This window comes from Saccostrea cucullata, unplaced genomic scaffold, assembly GCF_032062105.1.
Source record: "Saccostrea cucullata isolate Sc308-1 unplaced genomic scaffold, CSIRO_AGI_Scuc_v1 ctg354, whole genome shotgun sequence".
Taxonomy (NCBI): Eukaryota; Metazoa; Mollusca; class Bivalvia; order Ostreida; family Ostreidae; genus Saccostrea; species Saccostrea cuccullata.
In genome coordinates this window covers 283,931-306,128 of record NW_026940030.1, presented here as the reverse complement: position 1 = coordinate 306,128, position 22,198 = coordinate 283,931, and the positions used below count along the sequence as shown (strand labels likewise).

General features: G+C 32.4%; 2 protein-coding genes across 9 annotated transcripts in view; one reads left to right on the top strand and one right to left on the bottom strand.

The window, feature by feature from the left end:
• The window catches only part of LOC134254618 (la-related protein 1B-like), a 59,476-nt gene that overhangs the window by 3,534 nt on the left and 33,744 nt on the right, over positions 1–22,198 (bottom strand). The gene's annotated exons all lie outside the window — the stretch shown is intronic.
• The window catches only part of LOC134254619 (cyclin-dependent kinase-like 5), a 34,427-nt gene that overhangs the window by 9,040 nt on the left and 3,189 nt on the right, over positions 1–22,198 (top strand). For 3 of the 8 annotated variants that reach the window (XM_062737153.1, XM_062737154.1, XM_062737152.1), the window contains exons 5-19: positions 6,783–6,919; positions 7,343–7,463; positions 10,314–10,373; positions 10,670–10,760; positions 11,001–11,190; positions 12,131–12,178; positions 12,866–12,946; positions 13,070–13,239; positions 14,267–15,311; positions 15,433–15,561; positions 15,683–15,797; positions 16,493–16,645; positions 19,064–19,220; positions 19,426–19,522; positions 20,528–20,761. In XM_062737153.1, the coding sequence (XP_062593137.1) occupies positions 6,783–6,919; positions 7,343–7,463; positions 10,314–10,373; positions 10,670–10,760; positions 11,001–11,190; positions 12,131–12,178; positions 12,866–12,946; positions 13,070–13,239; positions 14,267–15,311; positions 15,433–15,561; positions 15,683–15,797; positions 16,493–16,645; positions 19,064–19,220; positions 19,426–19,522; positions 20,528–20,761 (2,828 nt within the window). Of the gene's footprint in view, positions 1–6,782; positions 6,920–7,342; positions 7,464–10,313; positions 10,374–10,669; positions 10,761–11,000; positions 11,191–12,130; positions 12,179–12,865; positions 12,947–13,069; positions 13,240–14,266; positions 15,312–15,432; positions 15,562–15,682; positions 15,798–16,492; positions 16,646–17,055; positions 17,104–17,685; positions 17,710–19,063; positions 19,221–19,425; positions 19,523–20,527; positions 20,762–22,198 lie in introns of all 8 variants that reach the window. The other 5 variants (XM_062737156.1, XM_062737157.1, XM_062737155.1 and 2 more) reach the window with 5 other exon arrangements.

The following is a 22,198-nucleotide window of genomic DNA, read 5'->3' as shown; positions in this document are numbered from 1 at the left end:
TGATATATTTTCAAAATGTTGTAAAATCATTAACTTAATGAAGTCAGATTTTTGGGTTTTATCAATTTGATTTCATGGTTCAAGAAAAATGTTAAGAGCAAAAAATGTCTTGGTTCAAAATTTTGACATTTTGTTGTCATATGGACATGCATTTTTAGGTTTCTTCGTACAGTGAAACCAACATACATTCTCTTACATATAAATAAAAGTGCATTTAAAAATCACAATACACTATATTTACTATAACACCCCCTCCCACCCCTACCCCCCCCCCCCCCCATCCATGGCATGAAAAGCAGGGGGTATAAAAGTGATTAGGGTGTTCATTTATATTAATGTAACAGTACTTTAGTTTGATTTGAGGAGCTTGCATTATACTGAAGTGCAGCTATTATGATTGTTCTTCTTAAAAAAAAAAAAGCATACCCCTGTCCTGCATGATTTTTCAGACCATTTGTTACAATCATATCTACCAGAGTTACAAAGTTTAACATGTTTAAATTTGTAAATGTTTATTCTGGTTATTTGTTCCTTTAATAGCCAAGAAAATTCTTGACAATTATGGTCAAACAAAATCTGTGTGTAGGATTCAATTTCTGCTATATAACAATTGCATGTGGGACTTGGTTGTTGGTCTATTTAGTATATACACACAATGCAAGTTTTGTATAGCTTCACCTTTGAAATGGTTAAATTACAGTCAACACCAACAAGTTAATGGGGTTACAATCCTTGTAAGATAACACACTTACACAAAAATTAAATTACCTACTCGCTCATAATTCAGGGGAGTTTCTTTAGAGTATCGACAGTATTTCAAACAACAAAGTTAATTTTCTGGTCGAGATTTAAGTCCTTTTCTTTGGTCAAAAGATTTAAAGAGAGGCATTTAAGTACAAATGTTAGGGTGATCTTATGAATTACACAAAGACCAGTTATTTGAGTTTTTACTTATAAATACTTAAATAAGGTGAAAGACTTCGTCTGAGATTTTGTATCTTAAGTAGTGCTTTTAAGACAATTCCACATATTACATTTAATAAAGCTTGCATATCCTTGATATGCACAGTATAACTACTTTGTGTCAAAAAAAGTTTTAAGTTGTTTGCTGATCCTGAGAAAAGATGAAATAAAGATCAAGTAAATTTAATGCATCGGGTTGTTTTAAATGTACACTAGTCTAGCTATATATAGTTCTTCATATGACAGTATGCACAGATGTCTAGTGGTGGCAAGTGAATGTTTTAGAGTGTAGTCTTTATTACAGCGATCGATTTGTCATTGAGTTTAGCAGGATAATAATATACATACTGTTTCCTATAAAAAAAAGAGTTATTGATCAGAGTTTTACGACTTTAATGAGAAACTTAAAACTGGCAGTTTGTACATTATTAGGAAATAAAAGGAGTCCATTCTGTAATTAATTTTCCAACCATGAAAAACAGAACAGTTATTGGATATTTGATAGAATTACCTGGCAATAGATGATTTTATATTGGATAGAAATTATAGATCATTGATCCCTGATTGAATCCATTTTTTGTCCTCTCTGGCAACTTTAAGATAATTAAGCTAGCTTTTATTTTTTGACAAAATTAATGCTTTGTTTCATTCCTTGATAAAAAATCTGTAGAAAATTTTGTTTTCTAATTATGGCATAAACTGTTCATCATCTTTAAAGTACCATTTCTGGTGAAGTTATTTTTTTCCTTCATGAGAGGATTTCAATATTTAAACAATTTTATAAATTAATTTTCTTTCTTTTCTTTTTTTTAATTTTGTAGCCATACAGTAAGCTCTAAGAAGAGTTTAATTTAGTTGGAGATAATATATATAGTAAACATTTTCAAACCAACTTTCTTCAAATAACCTGGCTTCAAGAAACTCACAGAACATTCATGCTATATTATCTGCTTTATCACAAGAACTAAATTCTCTTTTTGAAATGTCTTTTGAAAATTATTTCAGTTTTTTGCACAGATAAAGCAGTTTATGTATAGGTCCTAGTTGTGGGTGTCTGCATCTTTAATCAGTTTCTGTTTCATATATGTCTCTCAGACCCTTAGAGGGGATTAATTCCTTGCTTCTCTGCCATTATGAAGTCTACACAAGGCCTGATATATCACTGAGAATGTTTATATTTAGTAACCATAGAACCAAGACATTAGTATGGTATCATCATTAATTGATTTCTTCATGCAGATTGTTGCATGTACAGTATGTAATTGATGGGTACCAACATCAGATTACATATATCTTTAATATGTTCTTTCTTTTCTGACACTAATGCTGAATATTTTATTTACATCAAAAGTCTAGACTTGGATGATGTTTTAAGAGCCATTCTCTGTAATGATTTGAAATTTCATATAGGAGCTGTGGCACGCATAGTCTCAGAATTTCTCCAAACTCTCTATGATAAAAGACATTGATACCCTAAACTGAAATCAGGCAAAAATTGTGTTGCTATGCTTTATAGTTACCATGGCAACATGTCTTAAAGTTCGAAAAATGGCATTTTTTAACATGTTTAGAGACCCATAGTTAACATTTGCAGCAAAGCAAACAATTGGCAATGACTGTTTCCAAAAGTTGTAGGTCAGATGTCTCAAATGCATGACAAACATGTTTGGTAAATCAACTATTACATACGTTACTATGGTAACAAAGTATTCAAAAGTAAAAAAAATATTCATTGAATTTTATAAAGTCCTACACGTAAAAATAAAAAGCAATTATAGGATGAAATGTGACCAAATAATAGAAAAAAGAACCTTGAAACATATACCAAGAACAAAATATGATATTTAATTTGGTTGGCAATGGTTGCCAAGGTTTTTATACCACAGAGAGCCTTCAAAGTAACACTCTGTATGTTTAAATCTGATCCTATCTTTTAAAAAAGCATATTTCCTCATAACTAATGATCAATTTTTATAGATTTTGGTGTGCTCCTAGTTTTCCCATTTGAAAAAATTCAGATTAGATTCTTTAAAAAGAGCGTTGCTATGGAAATAAGCAGAAAATATATGCTTAAAAACCTGAAAAATATTTTCTTTCCTTGGATACGTACCCTTAAATGTAGATTCCCAAAACTTTTATGATTGATATTTATTAACACCTAACCTGACTTTTTATTTTGACTATCATCCAATCTCTAAATGGATGCAAGAAGTTGGCACACAGGGTTAAATATTGATATAAAGTTCACAAAATTGAACATTTTCCCTCCTTGGTAACCATAGCAACAGTGTTGTTTTCTTCATCAAATTTTATCAATATATGATATTCAATTTCAGTTCTAACAGATAAGTACCATTCAAGCTGAGTCCTTTAATTTGTTTCTTGATTATATGGCAATTTAATTCTTAATGCAGCGAAAAATAATTCACTTTTAAGCACTCGTACTTTGTTTCCATGGTAACACTGCAAAGTAGCAATGATACCCAATTTTTCTTATGGTTTTGGTGATGCAAGGTCCTAAGGATGCATATTTGCCAGTCTTGAAATTTCATGTTTTTCCTCAAGACAGTAGCATTAACCCAATCTTAGTTACTGGTTTGGCATGTTTACACTGTGTTACCATGGCAAACATAAAAGTTATTTATAGAATAATATTGCTTATACTTATATACTCAAGGTCAAACATTTTCATTGTTTTTCTTAAGTCTTTGATTGAGTTTGAGCATGTAACACCTACCATTAGTGAATACAGAGTGTTTTTCAGAAAATTTCAGCATTTTAAATGTATTCCAAATGTACCCTTGGTTACCACTTACTTAGAGATATATTCTAAACAGTTTCTTTACAGTATAAGTGACATCAAGGTGTCATGTTTTTGTGAGAATGGTTTGTTTGCTTTTTCTAGTTTTTATTAAGCCACAGTCAATATTTAAACTGGCTAAAAATCTAGAATTTTCAAAATTTTCTGGCTGTTGCCATAGCAACCGAGACACTTAGCAACGAAATTTTGTTTGATATTTGTTTCTGGTGTCAAGTACTAAGCCTGGGTGAAGTTTCATCAAAATCGGTGACCATGCGTGGCAACGAAGTTTAAGTGGTTACAGAGAATGGCTATTAATTACTTTTTTTTTGTCAGGATTCCTGACACCAGTGGAAAGGTATAGATCATAGTATGTCAATTAGGATGTTATAGTTTTTAAGGGGAAAATATGCATAATCAAAAAAGAAAACTATTTGTTAAAATGAATCCCAAAATAGTATAATAATGTGACACAGGAGATGCAGTTCCACTTTTCCGCGATTCGACACTGCTTTAATTTCTACACAAAAAAATCTTGCTTTTATATGACAAGGAATACTGCTTTCCATGAACCTATTTTTTGCTTTTGCAACATTTTAATTTTAAATTTCATCTACCTCTTCTGATATTCTGAGGTAAAATTTGTTACCAATTTGTAGTAGAAATACAATTTTCAGCAGGATACATTTACATCTTGATATGATGTTAATATTAAGATACCTGTTACATTAATATACAGTATTTCCGACCATGATTTACCTATCAAACACTAAGCCTGTCGGACCATTTAAAAATCACAGAAAAAAGGTATCGAAAAAGATATCACATAGTATATAGTAAAAGCCATTTTGCGGAAAAGCAGTGTGAAGGAGTCATGGAAAAGCAGACAGGTTGCAAAATAACATTCCTGGAAAAGCAGGACAGCTGAGGAAAATCTCCCCAGTGCAACCAATTACCAGTAATTAATTGTCATCAAAGAATTTTTTCCATTGCCTATTTCAAATTTGTTAATGTTTGATAATCCTTGGTGCTTTGAAAATGGTACATATTATGTTTATTATGTAAACATATTTTGTTAATTTGCTTCCTATTGGATTTCCATTAAAAAATGATAGCAATCTGTGAAAATAAAAAAATGAAATGCCGGTACTATTTATTTTGCCATTAAAACCACTTGGTTGGTGATTCCAGTGTTGCTGTGCGTCTCCGATAGTTGGTCTCTTGTCGTGCCTGAATGAGTTCTGTTGTTTCTAGCATCAATAAATCATGTTGATGCAGAGATTAATATCCAGTTTTATTGATAATTATATCTGCAACATTGATTATAATTGGTGGTGTACTTAAAACATTCATATCTCTCCAGGGTAAAGGAGACATTTTTTTTTCTTTTTGTACGTTTTGTAGTAAAAATGCAATTAATGATGAAATTGAAACTTTTCAAACAAATGAAAGTTCTAAAAATACGATTTTTTGCATGGTATTAACTTTTGCTATTTATACCCGGGGGCACAAACTTTTTGCAGATATTTTCCAGCATACTTAAAGCCGCTTGGTCCGATTCTAATCGCTGAAAAATATATTCGTTTTTCTTCTTGAAAAATAATTGTTCATAAATTGTTTCACTTTTTGTCAAATTATATCCCCAAAGTCTTTTTCTTTCAAAAGATATCAAAATTCAAAAGTTAAAAAAAAAATTTTGTTAGGTAACACAAAAAATAATCCTATGTTGATATCGCGTGAAATCACCTTCGAAAAATTAGATTTATCGCTTACATGTATTTATTATATACCTAACGTGTATCACTCGATTTTACTGTTGAATTCATGCAATCATGTGACGTCGTGATCCGACTTTCCGGATCACCACACTGTGGTTTTCTGAATCCATATCACCACTCTCTGAAACTGATGACGTAGTACGCAGAAACATGACGTTATTTTTCTTGCGCATTAAAAAGTCCTTTGTTTTAATGCTTTGTTTATTGGATTAATATTATACCATTGGTCTCTGAAGGATTATTTCAATATATTTAGCCAGTTACAAGGGGGTATATAATAAATTTATCATTATAACAGTAACTTGATCCGAAGAGCCGTATCACGTCTCGTTGACAGGCGCGGATCATCAGATCAAACTCGACGCTTCGCGTCTCGTTAGATCTGATGATCCGCGCCTGTCAACTCGATGTGATACGACCCTTCGGATCAAAATAATATATATATCTCATGAAGAACGAACCCGAGCATTTTTTTTTCACAACAGAGTACTTATACCTGTACACGGACAATATTTTAGCCTTCGTTACTAAATTTCCTTTAAAATAAATATCTGATTTCGTTTATTCTTTAAATATGCATATTAATATAAAAATTACTATGGATTATATTCAATGACTTAGGCTTCTACTAATGGAAAAAATACTCAGGTTTGAATGATCTTCATAATTAGATAAAACCGATAAATTTATTTTTCAAAGGTGACTTCACAACAGATCTTAACTTCCTGTCAGGAACTTCTGTTTGTCAATAAGGTTTTTGATGTATGTTTTCCACGTAAGGATTGTTGTAATAAACTATTAAATCAATCTTATAATTTATTTTTATATATTATCTATGCAATGACATACTTTTATTGTGTAAGATAATATGTGCCTGTTTCGGATTTAGCGGCTTTAAGGTACATTTGCAGCATTTATAACTTGGTAATCTAAGTTTCTACTCGCTAAATTTTGATTCCAAGGAATTATTACCCTGTGGGAAAAAAATTCAGGCTTCAAAAATCAAAAAAAAGTACCAGAATAATACATATACTAGTTTTAAATCATATCAATTATAAATTACTATGCTTTTCAAAACATGTACATTTTTTTTTTTAAAGTGCTTATGTCCTAGAAGTTGGTTTATAAAATTTGATAATAAAAGTGTTAATAAAATTGTTTTTCAGCTTTCCCTGACATTTTCCTATTTTATTTACCACCAATAAATGCTTTAATTTTAATGAGCCTTCTTTAATTAACAGAAAATGATGATGTCAAAAGAACGACCCTTCGAGAGCTCAAGATGTTGCGGACCCTCAAGCAGGAGAACATCGTGGAACTGCGGGAGGCCTTTAGACGGAGGGGCAAACTCTATCTGGTGTTTGAATATGTAGAAAGAGTGAGTAGCATTAATACATTTTATTTATATATGTATACTCTGTATAAGTACATGTGTATATACAGTGAGGAAGTGTTACTTGGAGAAAAACCCAAAAGAACATTTTACATTTTACAAAGTATTAAATTTTCAAAAAATTGTTGCATAAAAATGAAAATTTATTACCAGTGGGTAGATTGTTTTCAATGAATATGTGTTTGAATGTTTGTCTTATCAAGTTATAGCATACTGCTTTGACTATAACTACTATTTAAGGAAGAAATTTAAAAGTTTGTACAAAAGAATTTAGGTCAATGTCAAGGATTAAGGTCAATGATTCATTTCAAGTGCACAGTTTGAAACATACTCCACATCCAAATATCCATGTTTCACTTTCTCCCCCCCCCCCAAATAGTGTAACATTACCTGTTCTTTTTATTGTAGAATATGCTGGAGCTTTTGGAGGAGATGCCTAATGGAGTGCCTACAGAGAAAGTGAAGCACTATACGTATCAGCTGTGTAAGGCTATACAATGGTGTCACTGTCAGGACATCATACACAGAGGTAAAATAAAAGTCGCAGTAAGGTTCTACAAAGACAGTTTCACAATTTTTGCTTGCAGCTGGGTTCAATCCCCAGCAGAGGCTTAAAATGTCTGTGTTATACATTTGGCGCCCACGTTGGGACCCTGGTGATCTCTGGCAGGTGAGAGTGATTATCCATAGAACTTTGCCATTCAATTAGAGAGATGAAGACATTTCAGTCTCTGGAGGGGGACAGTGTAGTAGTGTAAGGTACATTGTATCAGCTTCGTAGGCTTGGGCTTGTGGGTTACTCCTTTAGCTCAAATATGGACTGGCAAGCCAGAGCCCAGGGTTTGATCCCCAGCAGAGGCAAAAAATTGCCTCTGTTACAATAATGACTCTAAATATTTATAAACATGTGCTGGTAAAATCATTAGAGGTTTGATCTTATAGTGTGGTGGTGTTGTCAAAAAGTTGTACTCCAAGACTTATAAGAGGGTCAACAGTAAATCCCTCCAAAATAACCAAAAAAAATTGCAATGGCCTCAGCAGATTGACTTAGAGGCATGTTTAAGTATACATGGATCTAGTAATAAAATTCAATTATTTTTCTTCAAATAATATTGCACATGCCATTTATGGCAAATTTTTAATAAGTTATCAGATAAATTCCATTGGTTTAAAAACATTTGATAAGTAAAATTTATATGCAGAGACAATTGCGTTTTAAAGGTTGACCAAGTGTTAGCAAATAAACCTACTCTTCATTTATTCTTGCAGTGAAGAGCATTGTTTGTATAGCATTGTATCTGAACAAGGAGGTTTTTCATTGTATTGAAAGAACATAATTGATATTAATGGATTTTAGAAGGCAAAAAAATCATTAACATTATCACATGCAGTGTATATTTGAGATTTAAAAAACCTATAGTTGTTGTCAATAGTTCTGCTTATAAATATTATTCAAAACATGCCCATAATCATGATAAATTGTACTCTTGTGTGTTATTAAAATAACGATTGTCTGCATGCAGTTTTATTTTTTAAATGTCTGCTATTTCTTTGATTATTAAACAGAAATGCTATTCATAAAACATGTATTAGGCTTTGATTCATAAAATTAAAAGCATTGATCAGGATTCAAAAGAAAATTACCATCATGTATTTTTGAAATTCTTCAACTGGCACTAAAAGATTTCAAAGAGCTAGGTTCACTCAATGCATAAAATGGCCCTGTCCTTATATCAGATTAATAAAGTGTCAGGAAAATTACATTGTGTTCAATAGATACATGGTCGCTAACAGTGCAAGTGATAAAAACCACGTTTTCAACCTAAACTGAGCAGTTTCGATTTTTCAGAAATTCTTAGGGCCAAAAAAGGCCCTAAGTGGCTATTGCTCTTTTGTATATTCAAAGATGGTACACTGATTATGAAAACACATACATTTTGCTTTTTTTTTTAAACAATTTTTAAAAATATATTTTTTAAAAGTGTAAACCGAATTTTAAACATCTTTTAAAAAAAAAAGACACTTTAATTAATTTTATTTAAAGATTAAGAAATATGTACATGATGCTTTCTATCTTTTTCAAATAAGAGTGAATTTTAAAACTTTTTGTGCATGATATTTAAACAGATTATGTATACATGTATTACTGGTATATGTAACAAGTTAATTTTCGACAGATTATATTCAAGGTTGCACTCAGGACTTAATATTTAGGCATAAACAATCTGTGTTGCCATTATGATGTCTTTTCAGATCTGAAGTGACACTAATTCCCTATCTGTAACATATATAGTTTAAGGAGGAAAAACATTGATACAGTTTATTTATTTTGTGAAATGGCATTAATTCTGGTAGAATTTATCAGCAATACTTCAGAGTTTGTCCACCTTAATTTCCTGCGATGAAAAGTAATGACAAATGCAACTAACACCTTAATTTCCTCTACTGAGTAAAATACAATATTCATGGATTGGGAGTTGTTGTGTGTTGTCTGTGTTTCATGGTTACAAATGCAACAGGGCAGAATAGAAAAAGTCAGATTTAGTTCAGGAGTAATGTTATTTCAGTGCTTTGAAATTCTTAATTATCTTCTTCATTAAAGGCCCCTGGCATGGCGTTCATGCTTTATACGCCCTTTACAAAAGCGGAAAATAATCATGGTTCCTTTTGGTAGCTGCCTGATTTTCTTCTGTTGAATTTGAGGCATACAGGCCCATAATGATACATGCTTATCTTGGCACAGCATTAAATATTCATGCTGCACACCGTGAGGTGTTTCATGTTCAGTGCTTGACCAAAGTAGGCAGCTCAGAATTCAGCTGTGGCTTTCTCCTTTGATAAGTTATTGATCATAGATGGTTGAAATTACTGGTGATATGTTGTGATCCTTGTTGCTACCCTGAGATTTTTAAATCTGTTTATGGCACTATGTTTAATAACGGACATATTTATGATTCTGCATTGATCAAAAGAGCGTGTGTGCATGCCTTTGTGACACTATGTCTCTCAGATAAAGTTTGTCTTCAAGATTCTTCATTTGTTGTGAGGAGACCACTGTCTGAACAATAAATATTCAAAAATAAAAATTTCTTTATCATTTCACATATTTATCTCATGTATCAGCTATCCCGATAATTACTTTAATACTTGGATAGGTTATGAAAAGTTCAGTATTGATCATTTCCGTGACCCTGCATGGTCACAACATTTCTAAAATTTGATTTGATCCATATAGTCATGAGCAGTAGTAAAAGAATTTTTCATTTATAAAACCATACCATTCCCCCTCCCTTTCCCCTCCTCCAAGCACATGACCAAAAAACAACAACAACAGCAAAAGTCATATAAATTGTTAATAATTTTTGTTTTCTTCATGCAGATATAAAGCCAGAAAATTTACTCATCAGTAAGAATGATACTCTGAAGCTTTGTGACTTTGGTAAGTAAAATACTGTACAATTTATTACTTAAAACAGACCATTATTGTATAGTTTATATAATGTTTTGGATTCTATCCAAAGGATTAAATAGTGTTGCAAATATTTGTGGTTTCTCATTTTTGTGTTAATGTTTCTAATTTCATAACCTCAAAACCAATATGTCTGTGGATGCTAAACATAGAAAAAAAATAACTTAGAATGATCGAGCTTAATCAAAGAAACTCTTTCTAACTAAAGTTGTCTTCAAGACTTTCTGAGCATTTCATCAGCTGACATTGTTATAATGATTTTGTAGGATTTGCCAGAAGTATTCACGGAGGATTGGTGGGTGTGTACACAGACTACGTAGCCACAAGATGGTACAGGTCACCAGAACTCTTACTTGGGTATGTTCTTAATATAGAAATTTAGGTAAAAGTATGTGATCTTTTTTTCTTCTTATTGCTTAACATTTGGCATCAAGCTAACTCTAAAATACATCCAGAAAAACAATTAAAGAAAAAGAACTAACTTGTCAAATAAAACAAAGTGATAGTATTATATAAAGGATAGTGTGATAATGTACACTCTGTGATATTTATTTAAGTGTAGAACTAAGAGTCAGTTATATTCACCGTGTGTTTTAGGGCTGCCTATGGAAAGGCTGTGGACATCTGGTCTATAGGGTGTATTCTAGGAGAACTCAGTGACGGTCAGCCGTTATTTCCTGGGGAGAGCGAGATTGACCAGCTCTATGTCATTCAGAAGGTCATGGGTCAACTTCCTGCTGACCAGATGAAAATGTTTTTTGCTAATCCCAGGTTTTCGGGACTGAAGGTAGGAATTAGCATATTTATTAAGCAAAGACTTTGGGATTTTAAAAAAAACAACATTTACCAAATAACCAGGGTTTTTTCTGGAGTCCTGATCGCAAATTTCTTTTATTAAGTATACAGAGCTCTGTTTCTTTGTAATAACAGAGCACCGTATATTGTTTTTCAGTAACAAGTTGTTGAACACATGTATTATGGCACAATACCATTTTGAGAACATCATTTTCCAGCATTCAGTGTCAACATTTCAGTGTCAGTATTATTTCTGATAGCAAACATACGTCTACTGTTTTTATGCCCCGCTGTTCCATCCTTCTGTCCTTCATTCACACTTTACGTTTAGCTCAATTCAAAGCTCAGTTTCAAAGAATCTATATGATATATTTTCATAAAACTTCATATGCTGATAGATGTTGATGAGAGCTATGCAACTACATCAACATGTTTTGAACTTGACCTTTCCTTTGACCTTGACCTAACTTTTCTTAAATTAGTGTTTAGCTCAGTTTTAAATGTACCAGTCAGGATGGTGTTGTCAAACTTTACATGTTGATGCTTACTGATGAAAGCTATTCAACTGCTTCACCATTTTTTACCTTGACTTTTCTTTTTGACCTTGATCCCACTTTTCTTAAATTAGTGTTTAGCTCAGTTTTAAAGAAATCATCCAAGATATTTTTATCAAACTTCATAAGTTGATACATACTGATGAGAGCTATTCAACTGCATCATCATTTTTTACCTTGACCTTTCCTTTGACCTTGGCATCACTTTTTCTGAAATTAGTGTCAAAATTCATATGCTGATACATACTTATGTAAGCAATTCAACTGCATTACTATTCAATATATTCTGATCAAATTTCATACACTAATACAAATTTTCATGTTGCATTACTAATATACCCTCAGCAGGGCATTCATGTCCTATGGACATATTTCTAGTTTAAGGTAACAAGGTCACAGAAGCAAAGAAAGAAGGATGATGATGATGTAAATGTCCAATGAAATTTGGAGTTACAATTTGATTATTCCTTATTACTGTAGACGTATTTTTTTTCCGCGTGGTATTAATTTACGCTATGTACGTGGTCACAAATTTTCCGCGGAAATTTGTCGAAGCTTACTTAATATAAATGCAAGGCATAAAGTGACAGTCTGAGAAATCCGCATAATTTCCTACCCGCAGATTAAATAGAAATTGAGATTCCACGGAATTATGACCCCATGGAAAAAAGTATATTTACAGTATTTTGAAATAATGTGTACTTCATTGTTTGCTTTTTTACTGGACTTGAAATTTTAGAATACATTTGTTCAAAATTTTATTCTTTTATTTTGTTAGAATTTGCTCTTTTTTGACTGTTTATTATCTATAGTTTTCACATATTGTGAAAATTATTTATTGATGAAATGGAATTTTAATTGGATAATAAAAACTGATACATGTAATGGATAGTTTCTAAAACAATTCTCCATTTTAATTAAAATTGCTGCTTTTAATCTAAAGATAGTTTTGAAGAGGAAAAACTCAGAAAGATCAATTTGTTTTGCATGTTGTACCATCCTTTAGCTTTTATCAATGTTATGTACTTCTTGTTTTTATTTCAATGGTGATATTTAATGTTTTGGGGGGAAAATATGTGCATGTAATTGTATTTTTGAATTAATTTTTTCAAGTTTCCATCAGTGGCAAGACCCCAGACCTTACCAAAGCGTTATCATGGAGTTCTCAGTGGTGTTCTAATTGACTTTATGGACGTGAGTATCAGAAAATTTCTCTTTATAAATTCTCATTAAATTAGTATTTTATAACATTCTTAAAAGCATAATGAAAATTTTTTTTGGATGATATGAGTAATATAAAAATATTATTGTCTTCAGAAAACCTTAAAACTGGATCCTAATCAGCGCTTTTTGATTGACGACTGCTTGGAACATGAGGCGTTCCAAACGGAACATTTACTGAATCGTAACCAGATCCAGATACGTAGGATTAATACTCAAAGTGCTAGCAAGAAACGCAAAAACAACTACACAGAACAGATTCAAAGGCAAGTGGCTTCTTTAGTACTTGTGGTGAATACGGTATAACTTAGTTTTTACTGAGCTTGCTTACAAGAAAACTTTGGTTATGAGGGAACTCTTTGGAATCTTGTAGAAGACTTTGCACTATTATGTTCTTTATACAGAAATAAATAATCTTGTTTATAAGGAAGGAAAATTGGATACCATGTGATTTTTTTAGTACCAAGTTTTATAATACATGTATTCAGGAAAAGTTTTCATTTGAATAGCTTGAAAAAACAACTTGCATTTTAAATGCTGAAAGCTACAGAATACTGAAAATGTTAAATTAAGGATTTCAGAAACTCATAGGAACAAAACATAAAGGCATATCCTTGGTCTTAACAATGATATTTAAATATTTACTGAGGATTAATGGGTGAAAGGACAAAAGGTAGAAATTGCTAAAGGTGTTAATCCAATGCTTTTTAAACCTTTGTTTACAAAATCTTCAATCTGAACTTACATGCTATTATTTTATTAATTTTTTGTTCTCACTTTTAAGTAATATGATCAAACATTTAATAAGTAGGTAAATCGTTTAATTGGCATTATGGTCAGCCGATTTAAAAGTGTCGAGTTGACTTCAGTCTTTGGATTAAGACTTGATGTGATTGGGTGGACTATTAAAGGTCTAGTCCTTGGAGAGACCCAAACAATCACAAAACACAGCAGTCAGAAAACAAACAGGATCTGTTCTATAGTAACAGAGATTTCTATTGAAGTCTAGACGACTCCTCAAAATTAACTTCAAAAATGTAATAAATTTAAACAGTCATGAATATTTAATCTTTTTAAATGTTCCATTTAAAATTGTATATTGAATTTCACTGTTTTTCCCCTTTGAAATTCTATCTTAAGGAAGAGAGACATTGTAAAATAACTTTTCAAATGTTAGTTGTTAATTATTAATATTCTTCAAAGGGAGAGGGCTGGTCTCAATAACATAGCAACAAATCTATAAAAATATTTTCAGACTGCCCTGACATTACCATTTTAATTTTTTATTTCCAGTGAGAATCTAAAAAATATGCAAAACAGTCGTCCTGATTCGGGTGACACTAATGACCCACCTCGTGCTGTTGTGATAGTCGAGAGACAGGAGGAAAAAATGGACACAGAAGATGATATTTATAATTCTCCAGCCCGCAGCAAATATATAAAGCAGGCTAAAAATGTGTCTAAAAGTAACGCTGACAAGCTAAATAACCAGAGCGATGCTAAAGCTCAGAAAGACAGCCAGAAAGTGGAAAAACATATCAGTACAATTATTGAGGCCCCTCCCCCTAAATCTGCCTCACAGAAAGTGGGCGGGGCTAAGTCATCACAAGGGAATAAGTCAGGGAAGGGTACAACCCAATCAAGTACTGTTCTGGATACTCATAAAAGTAGTCAGGGGGAGAAAACGGAAAAAGGCGGGGCAAGTGCGAGTGTGTCAAAAAATTCTCAAAGTGAAAGAGCAAGTGCGAAAGAAAGGGAGAGAAATGTGATTACTGCTGACTTGAAACTGAATCTTACAAATGGCAATACATCCTCAGAAAAAGTTGCACCCTCTGACTCAACACAATATAGGGCTAAAACTCCCAAAGTGGAAAAAGTCACCACAATAGACAATAAAACATTGAAAATCACAAGTGACACCAAACATGGAAGCACATTCTCTGATGTCCACCATTTTGGATTGGACAACAGTATGGACTCTTCTTCATTCAGTGGGATGTCCACTGAGGACTCAAGTGCAACTTCAGGGACCTACACCTCCACCACAACAGATACCAGTGGGACCTCTTATGACCCCCTGGAGTTTGCCATTACTCATAGTGAGTCAAAATACTTAAAAAACAAAGACAGTGTCAAAGTGGTGCCTCCTCCTGACTTAAAGATTGGAAAGCTCCTTGAGCCTGATTCCCCCACAGTGACCCCTAGGGACCCCAAATCTAGTCTTTTTATCAACACCAATAGGTCTAGTACTTACACTGTTAATTTACAAGCACCCAACACCGAAAACCAGGAATCTCAGCAAAGGGAGACAAATAGTCCTCAACACGAGCGGAGAAAGGTCAGCCTCTCTTTCATAATAATTATGAATGAAACTGTAAAGTTCAAGTTTTTGAAAATTTGATTAAAGCAAATTTATTTGTTTTTAATGAATTGTACTGTATGGTTTATTACTGTTGTAGTTTTTGGATAAGGCAATGCAGGAAGAACTTCACCGTATAAAGTCCAGCACAATGCGGAAAAAGAGCAACGACAAAAATCATCAGGGTTCTTTTATCCAGACAATCACAGATCGTCTCTCAGATGCAAAGGTAGGAAACAAATTATTGATGAGGTACCCAACTCTGTAAACTTTTAAAAATATATTTTTCAGAAAAAAACCAAAGGATTTCTATTGGAATTATTTTGTTCATGATTGTATGTGTGTTTCAGTTGCAGAATCCAGATGTTTCATTACCTTCATACAACACAAACAAATACAGGGAAAGCAGCTTTATCAACTATGGAACTAAACAGTCTGTTAAACGCAACCGCAGGGAAAACTACGGTAGGTGTCCAGGAAAAATAGTGTATTTTAAAAATCTAATCCCGATTGTATTAAATGATAGAGCAGCAAGAGATTTCTATTGTATAGACCTGACCATCATGTAAATTGTCAAGTACATAACAGCAGTCCTGTTAAACAATAACCATATGCTTCCTAGTAGTGTTTTTGTATACCTATATATATCTAACAATATAAGCATGACATCACATTGTGATTTTTATTTTATTTTTGAGGGTTTAAAAAAATTAGTAAATCATAAAAATAAAAATGAAAATATATAATTATTTGATGATTATTATGTTATCTCTTGATTGAAATTTATGAGATAAGATGGAAATGTTTCTCATTCGTTAAATCAGTGAATACAAAGTGTTAAAGCAGATACAGGGTTATTTTCATCCTTTTGCACTTGTAAACAATTTTGCCCTGTTTAAATTAGCCCAATCATAGTTCTGTTTAAGACACTATGCTGTTATTTTTTAATTCGCCTCATTGTAAATTTACCCAATCATGAAGAGGACGAAAGTCGCAAAAATAAAACAGGCAAAAATTTCCTTGTATACAGTTGTTTGTAAGTGTGGAAGGGCAAAAATAATACAGGGTGAAAATACCCCTGTAAATAGGTATTTCATATATAATTATTATAATGTGCATTTCAATACAAAGTAATTGTTTTTCAAAAATTACAATTAAAGGTACAGATAGAAGGGCACACCCCTTTATTTTGTTGAGGGAGCGATCAGTGGCCGATAGTAATTATGAAAGCCACGCCCACCCTGTCACTGTGACAGATAGTCATAGACCTACCAAGGAAGATATTGATAAAAAATTGTTAATACAGCAAACAGGTCTGATTCAGAGTTTGTGTTGGCTCTAGGTGAAGGGGATCACAGCTGACGTGGTGTTTTCATACTTTGCTTGAGACATAAACATAATTATACATATATTTTTTTCTTTGCCAGATATACATGTATATTATGTGTGATGTTTGAAAATCAAATTTTGCACTTTGTTTTTACTTTCATTTTGGCATTTAACCTCCCAACAATGTATAAGACTATGAGTGTTTTCTGTCATATTCATCTACTTTTTAAAAGTCACCCTTCAAAAGTTTATATCCCACATTTTTTTTTATTTTTTGGAAAAACAATCATATGCTAGATTTCTTTTATTATTTACATGTGATAAAACAAGATTTTAAGCAAATGTTTTCAATTTAAATGAATTGAGAGTTGATGAAAACTTATGTGTTTAACAGATGGAAGTTTGTCCATGAGGGAAAGTAGCACATACAGCCCATCTCCAGGTATTGGTTGCCATGGAAACTTGCACTCTGAACTTTTGTCATGGGGTCAGCTTCTCTTTCTTTTACCTTGACCCTTTAACAGAAACAACCTTGATCCTGCTGTGTTTTAAATCCAGAACTGCACTAGATTTTGGCGTTTTTCACTGTTCAACAGAATTTGTTGTGAATTCAGATGTTTCTTCTGTAGATGCTTGCCCTCTCTAAGCCTTAGGTCACTGAATTTTAATTTCTTCTTGGAAAAATAGTCAAAAGTAATAAGTTTAAAGATGAAGCCCATTTAGATTGGAATACTGTTAATGATATGTTTAATAAATTTTGTTTTGCTAGTAGGTTAATATTACACATACATATTTATTATCCCTACAATTTTCCAATTGGGAGCTTCTGCTTGTGAAATTATAAGAATCTAAGTACCAGTATATGAATGCTTGTTTTGTAACCCTGGTTAGAGTTCCCAGAATTCTGTCCTTCTCTGCTTTTGCCATAGGAAAAACCCATTCCATACCTTGTTGCCTATGTAATTGTGTTTTTTATCCTGAACTAGTTTTTTGGGTGAGAAATTTTAATCACCTTCCATTGCAGGGACATTGACCCTAAGTGTTGTTGGTAACTATGGCTTAGTGACTGTAACTGGACATTTGCTTTTTTTGCCTCTTAGATGAATATTGTGGCAAATTAAAATCTTTCAGCCAATTACACTTAAAATTTGCTTTTAGTCTTAAATAATATTATAAAATTGAAAACAAGTTATCCTTGAAAAGTTTATCAATTAGAACTCAATTTCAGTTAAATTGTGGTTACTTAACTTTTAAACCATTAGAATGCATACAAGAAGTAATGACTAAATATGTTAACTTTATTTAGAAACATTAAGAAATAAATGTAATTCATGCAATGTATCGATGCTTACAGTTTTTAAATGGCTAATTACCAAATTTGATTGGAAATATAAAGCTTTATTTAATTATTTTTAAAAATTTATAAATTATCCATGTAACACATAATGCTTTTAGCTCAATTCCCACACAATTTCTTCAGAATTTTATGTGCAACTTAGTCATTTTTACATATTCAGCAATGTTTATCTCAGACTCTTTTAGATTATATTTAATCAGATTTTTGAAAACTGCACAATTTAAATTGTCATTTTCTCGCTTCTTTGAGTAAAATAACATGCAAAATAATGTACAGTTAGGAGTTTTGTTTTCTAAAGAAGAAGGTATGGTTTTTGCTTTATTGTGCCCTAAAAATTAAATGTTTTCAAAAAGTTATGAATCTGGCTTAAATATTAGTTGAGTTTATGACTATGAAAGGTCAGGAAAGAATTTGGCATAAAGGAGTACCATTCTGGAAATATGACGTCATTAATTTGATGTATTTATCTATTTCAAACAGAAAAAGCTTCAAAATGACCAATTTCAAGGGGAATTTTCCTTTAGAAAATAGTGTCCACAGCTGTCGCCCACTTTAGTTTTTGGATATGTTGTGTAAAATACAATGAAAAATCACATATCCAAAAATTTTTGTGGGCGATGCCTGTGGACAATGTTTTCTGAAAGAAAATTCCATTGAAAATTGTTGTCTTCTGCAACATTTTAAGAAAATACGGGAAAATGCACATGTTTATGACGTCACAATTAGCATGTAGAAATGCATGTCAGAAAAATGATTTGTATAATTTTTATGCATGGAATTTCAATAATTCAAAATACATAAGTTTTCATTTTTTTACATCAGATTTATTTTTAAGAAAATCACAGGGCGAGATTTATATTGAAACTGTACCTTCTTCTTTTACCATTATGAGCTGATAAATGAAATACTATTAGTGAAAGCATATCTGCATGTACAAATGTGATTAAATGGTAAATAAGTTAAATTTTTGTTACAGAGTGCAGCATATTTTGTGTATGGCAAGCATTGATTTGATTATTTATTTTACATGGTTCTTACATTGTAGACTTGTCTTTCCATCGAGAACAGAGCAACATAAATATGGGTGGGCCCCCCGTTCAGGGTCGTTCTCACAGCAAGTACATGTCCCTCAACTCAGAACAGCCAGGGATAGGTGGGTACCAACATCAGCGTATGTTTCCCCAGCCTGATAACTCATCTTGGTAAGTCACAAATCAAAGTGGTCACAGTATATTAACAGCTAATGAGAAAACGAAATAAACGTACACCTAATGGTATTTTCGAAAAATGTATCATGTATCACTCCCCAAAATTTTTTAAGTTAAAATGATACATAATTATATTTATTTGTTGAAGTTAGAGTAAAATTTCTTCCAAGTATATCAGAAAATATTTACATTACCACAGGCGGCAAGCTGACTCCACGAACACAGAATGGGGCAACAGTACAAATAATACTCTTCAGCAGCTAGCAAAAAAGAAGAAAAAGAAAAAGTTTCTCCAGGTAAGGGACAGACTAAATGCTTAAATCTAAATGGTCTTATGTCAGAAAGATCTTTTTTTTTTACAAGGGATATTGTTGGGGGAGGTTTTAAGCAAGTGGGATCTGTAGCATTCTGGTTTATCTGTCTGAAGAGCTACAGTTCTGCAGCTAAAAGACTTAATCCCATCTTAAACATAGGGGTGTAAGGAAAAAGAATTTGAGTGTAGGTATATTCTGAACAGAGGGCTCTTAGTGTAGTATTTTACTTTGTCAGCAATATACAAACTGAAGTATTACTTTAAAACTTATGTACATTTTTGTTTTATTATAGGATATTTTTTTTATCTCTTTATATAGTAACTGATATTGTTAATCAAAAGGAAAATCTTTTAGACAATGATAAGCAATATTACTAGTTCAGTTTATCTATAAGTTTCATTGAAGGATCTACTGTTTGGCAATTGTAGGTCTTAGCAAACAATATCCCTTTGAGAACCGTCCAGGTATATAACATTTTAAATCGTAAACAGTTTGTAGATTTACTCATAGTGTATTAATCCTACAGAATTTGATAGAATTTTTTGTCAAGGCAAACTTTAGAAAATTTACTCTAGTTTTTAGGTGTTTTTATGTCTTTTTCTTTATTAAAACCAATTGAAAAAAAAATGTGGAAAAGTATTACAGAAATGAAGGTGTATTTTGTTCCACACTGCCCATTTATAATTTAGAAGAAAGTATAGCTAATGTACGGAGAATATCAGTTACCTTAGATGCACATAACCAGTTAATTCCTCAATTTTACTTCAAGCACCTCTTTTTCTGCCAGATTTCCTTCTCAGTCTTTTCAAAGATTATTTAGATTTAGCTCATCGTAGAAAAGAATAGCATTTCTCATGTTAACAATTATGCAATATTGAAGGACAGTTTCAAACTATCTCAATTATTAGTGGTGTTACATAAGTGAAATTTTCTTTTAGCTAAACAATCCAAAAATCTCAAACCTTGTTTTGTAATTTCTTGACCTAGATCCTGGCCAATGAGAATGCAGGAAGGATGACTCCCACGAGCCGACTCCTAATGACGCCATCGAGAGCCAGTCGAATGGATTATGACATCGAGGATGAAAACGACGGCCAAATCTCAGCCAGGGAACCCCTACAGAATTCTGGACGGGATTATAAGGATATTTACGACAACAAACATCGATACGAAAAAAGTCAAGTCAATATCCAGAAACGAACAAAGACTCCTATTGATAAGGTAAGTTTATATCTTTATTTATCTAGAGTGTATAATTTAATATTAAGGATATACGATCCTCAGCCAGGAAGGATAACTCTTTAATTTATAATTTAATTCAAAAAGTCTTAAAATAAAGCTTGAAATTGAAATTTTTTCATGCAACAATTTTCATTTTATGTCTCTACGTATGATTCAATGTTCTTTAAAGTTTTAACAAACGGTATTTAAAAAGTTGACATTTAACTTAATTAAATGAAGTAAAACTTGCATATTTAAAAAAAAATCAAATTTCTTTTCATTTAGCCTTAGTTACCAATGTTTTTATGCATGACTTGAAATTAGAAGTGATTTACGGTGTTTTCTTTGAAAGGAAGCACTTCATACACCATGCATTATGAAACAATGGAAGTAAGTAGGAGAAAGTAAAGTCCAAATAAGTGTATAATTCATGCAATTTTCTTTAAAAGCCTGGATACCTATGATTTTTATTCCTAAAATGTATTTCTTGATCAATTATCAATTAAAAAATATGCAGTAGGTAGTTCAAATCGCATTTCCTGAAAAAATATTTGAGATTTACTAATGTTCCCTATATAATATGATTAAATTTAAAGATGAAGTTTAAAGAAACACCGTGGGTAAATACATTTTAATTTGAGAATTTAGAGACATTTTTGTGATCATTTTCAATTACTCAATGCCTGATTTTCAGAACCTGAGGATCGGATAACCTTAATTTGTATCACCTGAAATCAGTTTTTAGCTCACCTGAGCCGAAGGCTCAAGTGAGCTTTTCTGATCACATTTTGTCCGTCGTCCGTCCGTCTAGCTGTCCGTCCGTCCGTCCGTCTGTCTGTCTAGCTGTCTGTCCGTCTGTAAACTTGTCACATTTTCGACTTCTTCTCAAGAACCACTGGGCCAATTTTGACCAAACTTGGTACAAAGCATCCTTGGGTGAAGGGGAATTTAAATTGTTAAAATGAAGGGCCATATCCCCTCGCAAGGGGAGATAATCAAGAAAAGACAAAAATGGGGTTGGGTCATTAAAAAATCTTCTTCTCAAGAACCACTGGGCCAGTAAAGCTGAAACTTATGTGGAAGCATCCTGAGGTAGTGTAGATTCTAAATTGTTCAAATCATGACCCCCGGGGGAAGAGCGGGGCCACAATGGGGAATCAAAGTTTTATATAGAAATATATAGGAAAAATCTTTGAAAATCTTCTTCTCAAGAACCACTGGGCCAGTAAAGCTGAAACTTATGTGGAAGCATCCTGGTAAAGTGTAGATTCTAAATTGTTCACATCATGACCCCCGGGGGAAGGGCGGGGCCACAATGGGGAATCAAAGTTTTATATAGAAATATATAGGAAAAATCTTTGAAAATCTTCTTCTCAAGAACCACTGGGCCAGAAAAGCTGGAACTTATGTGGAAGCATCCTGGTATTATGTAGATTC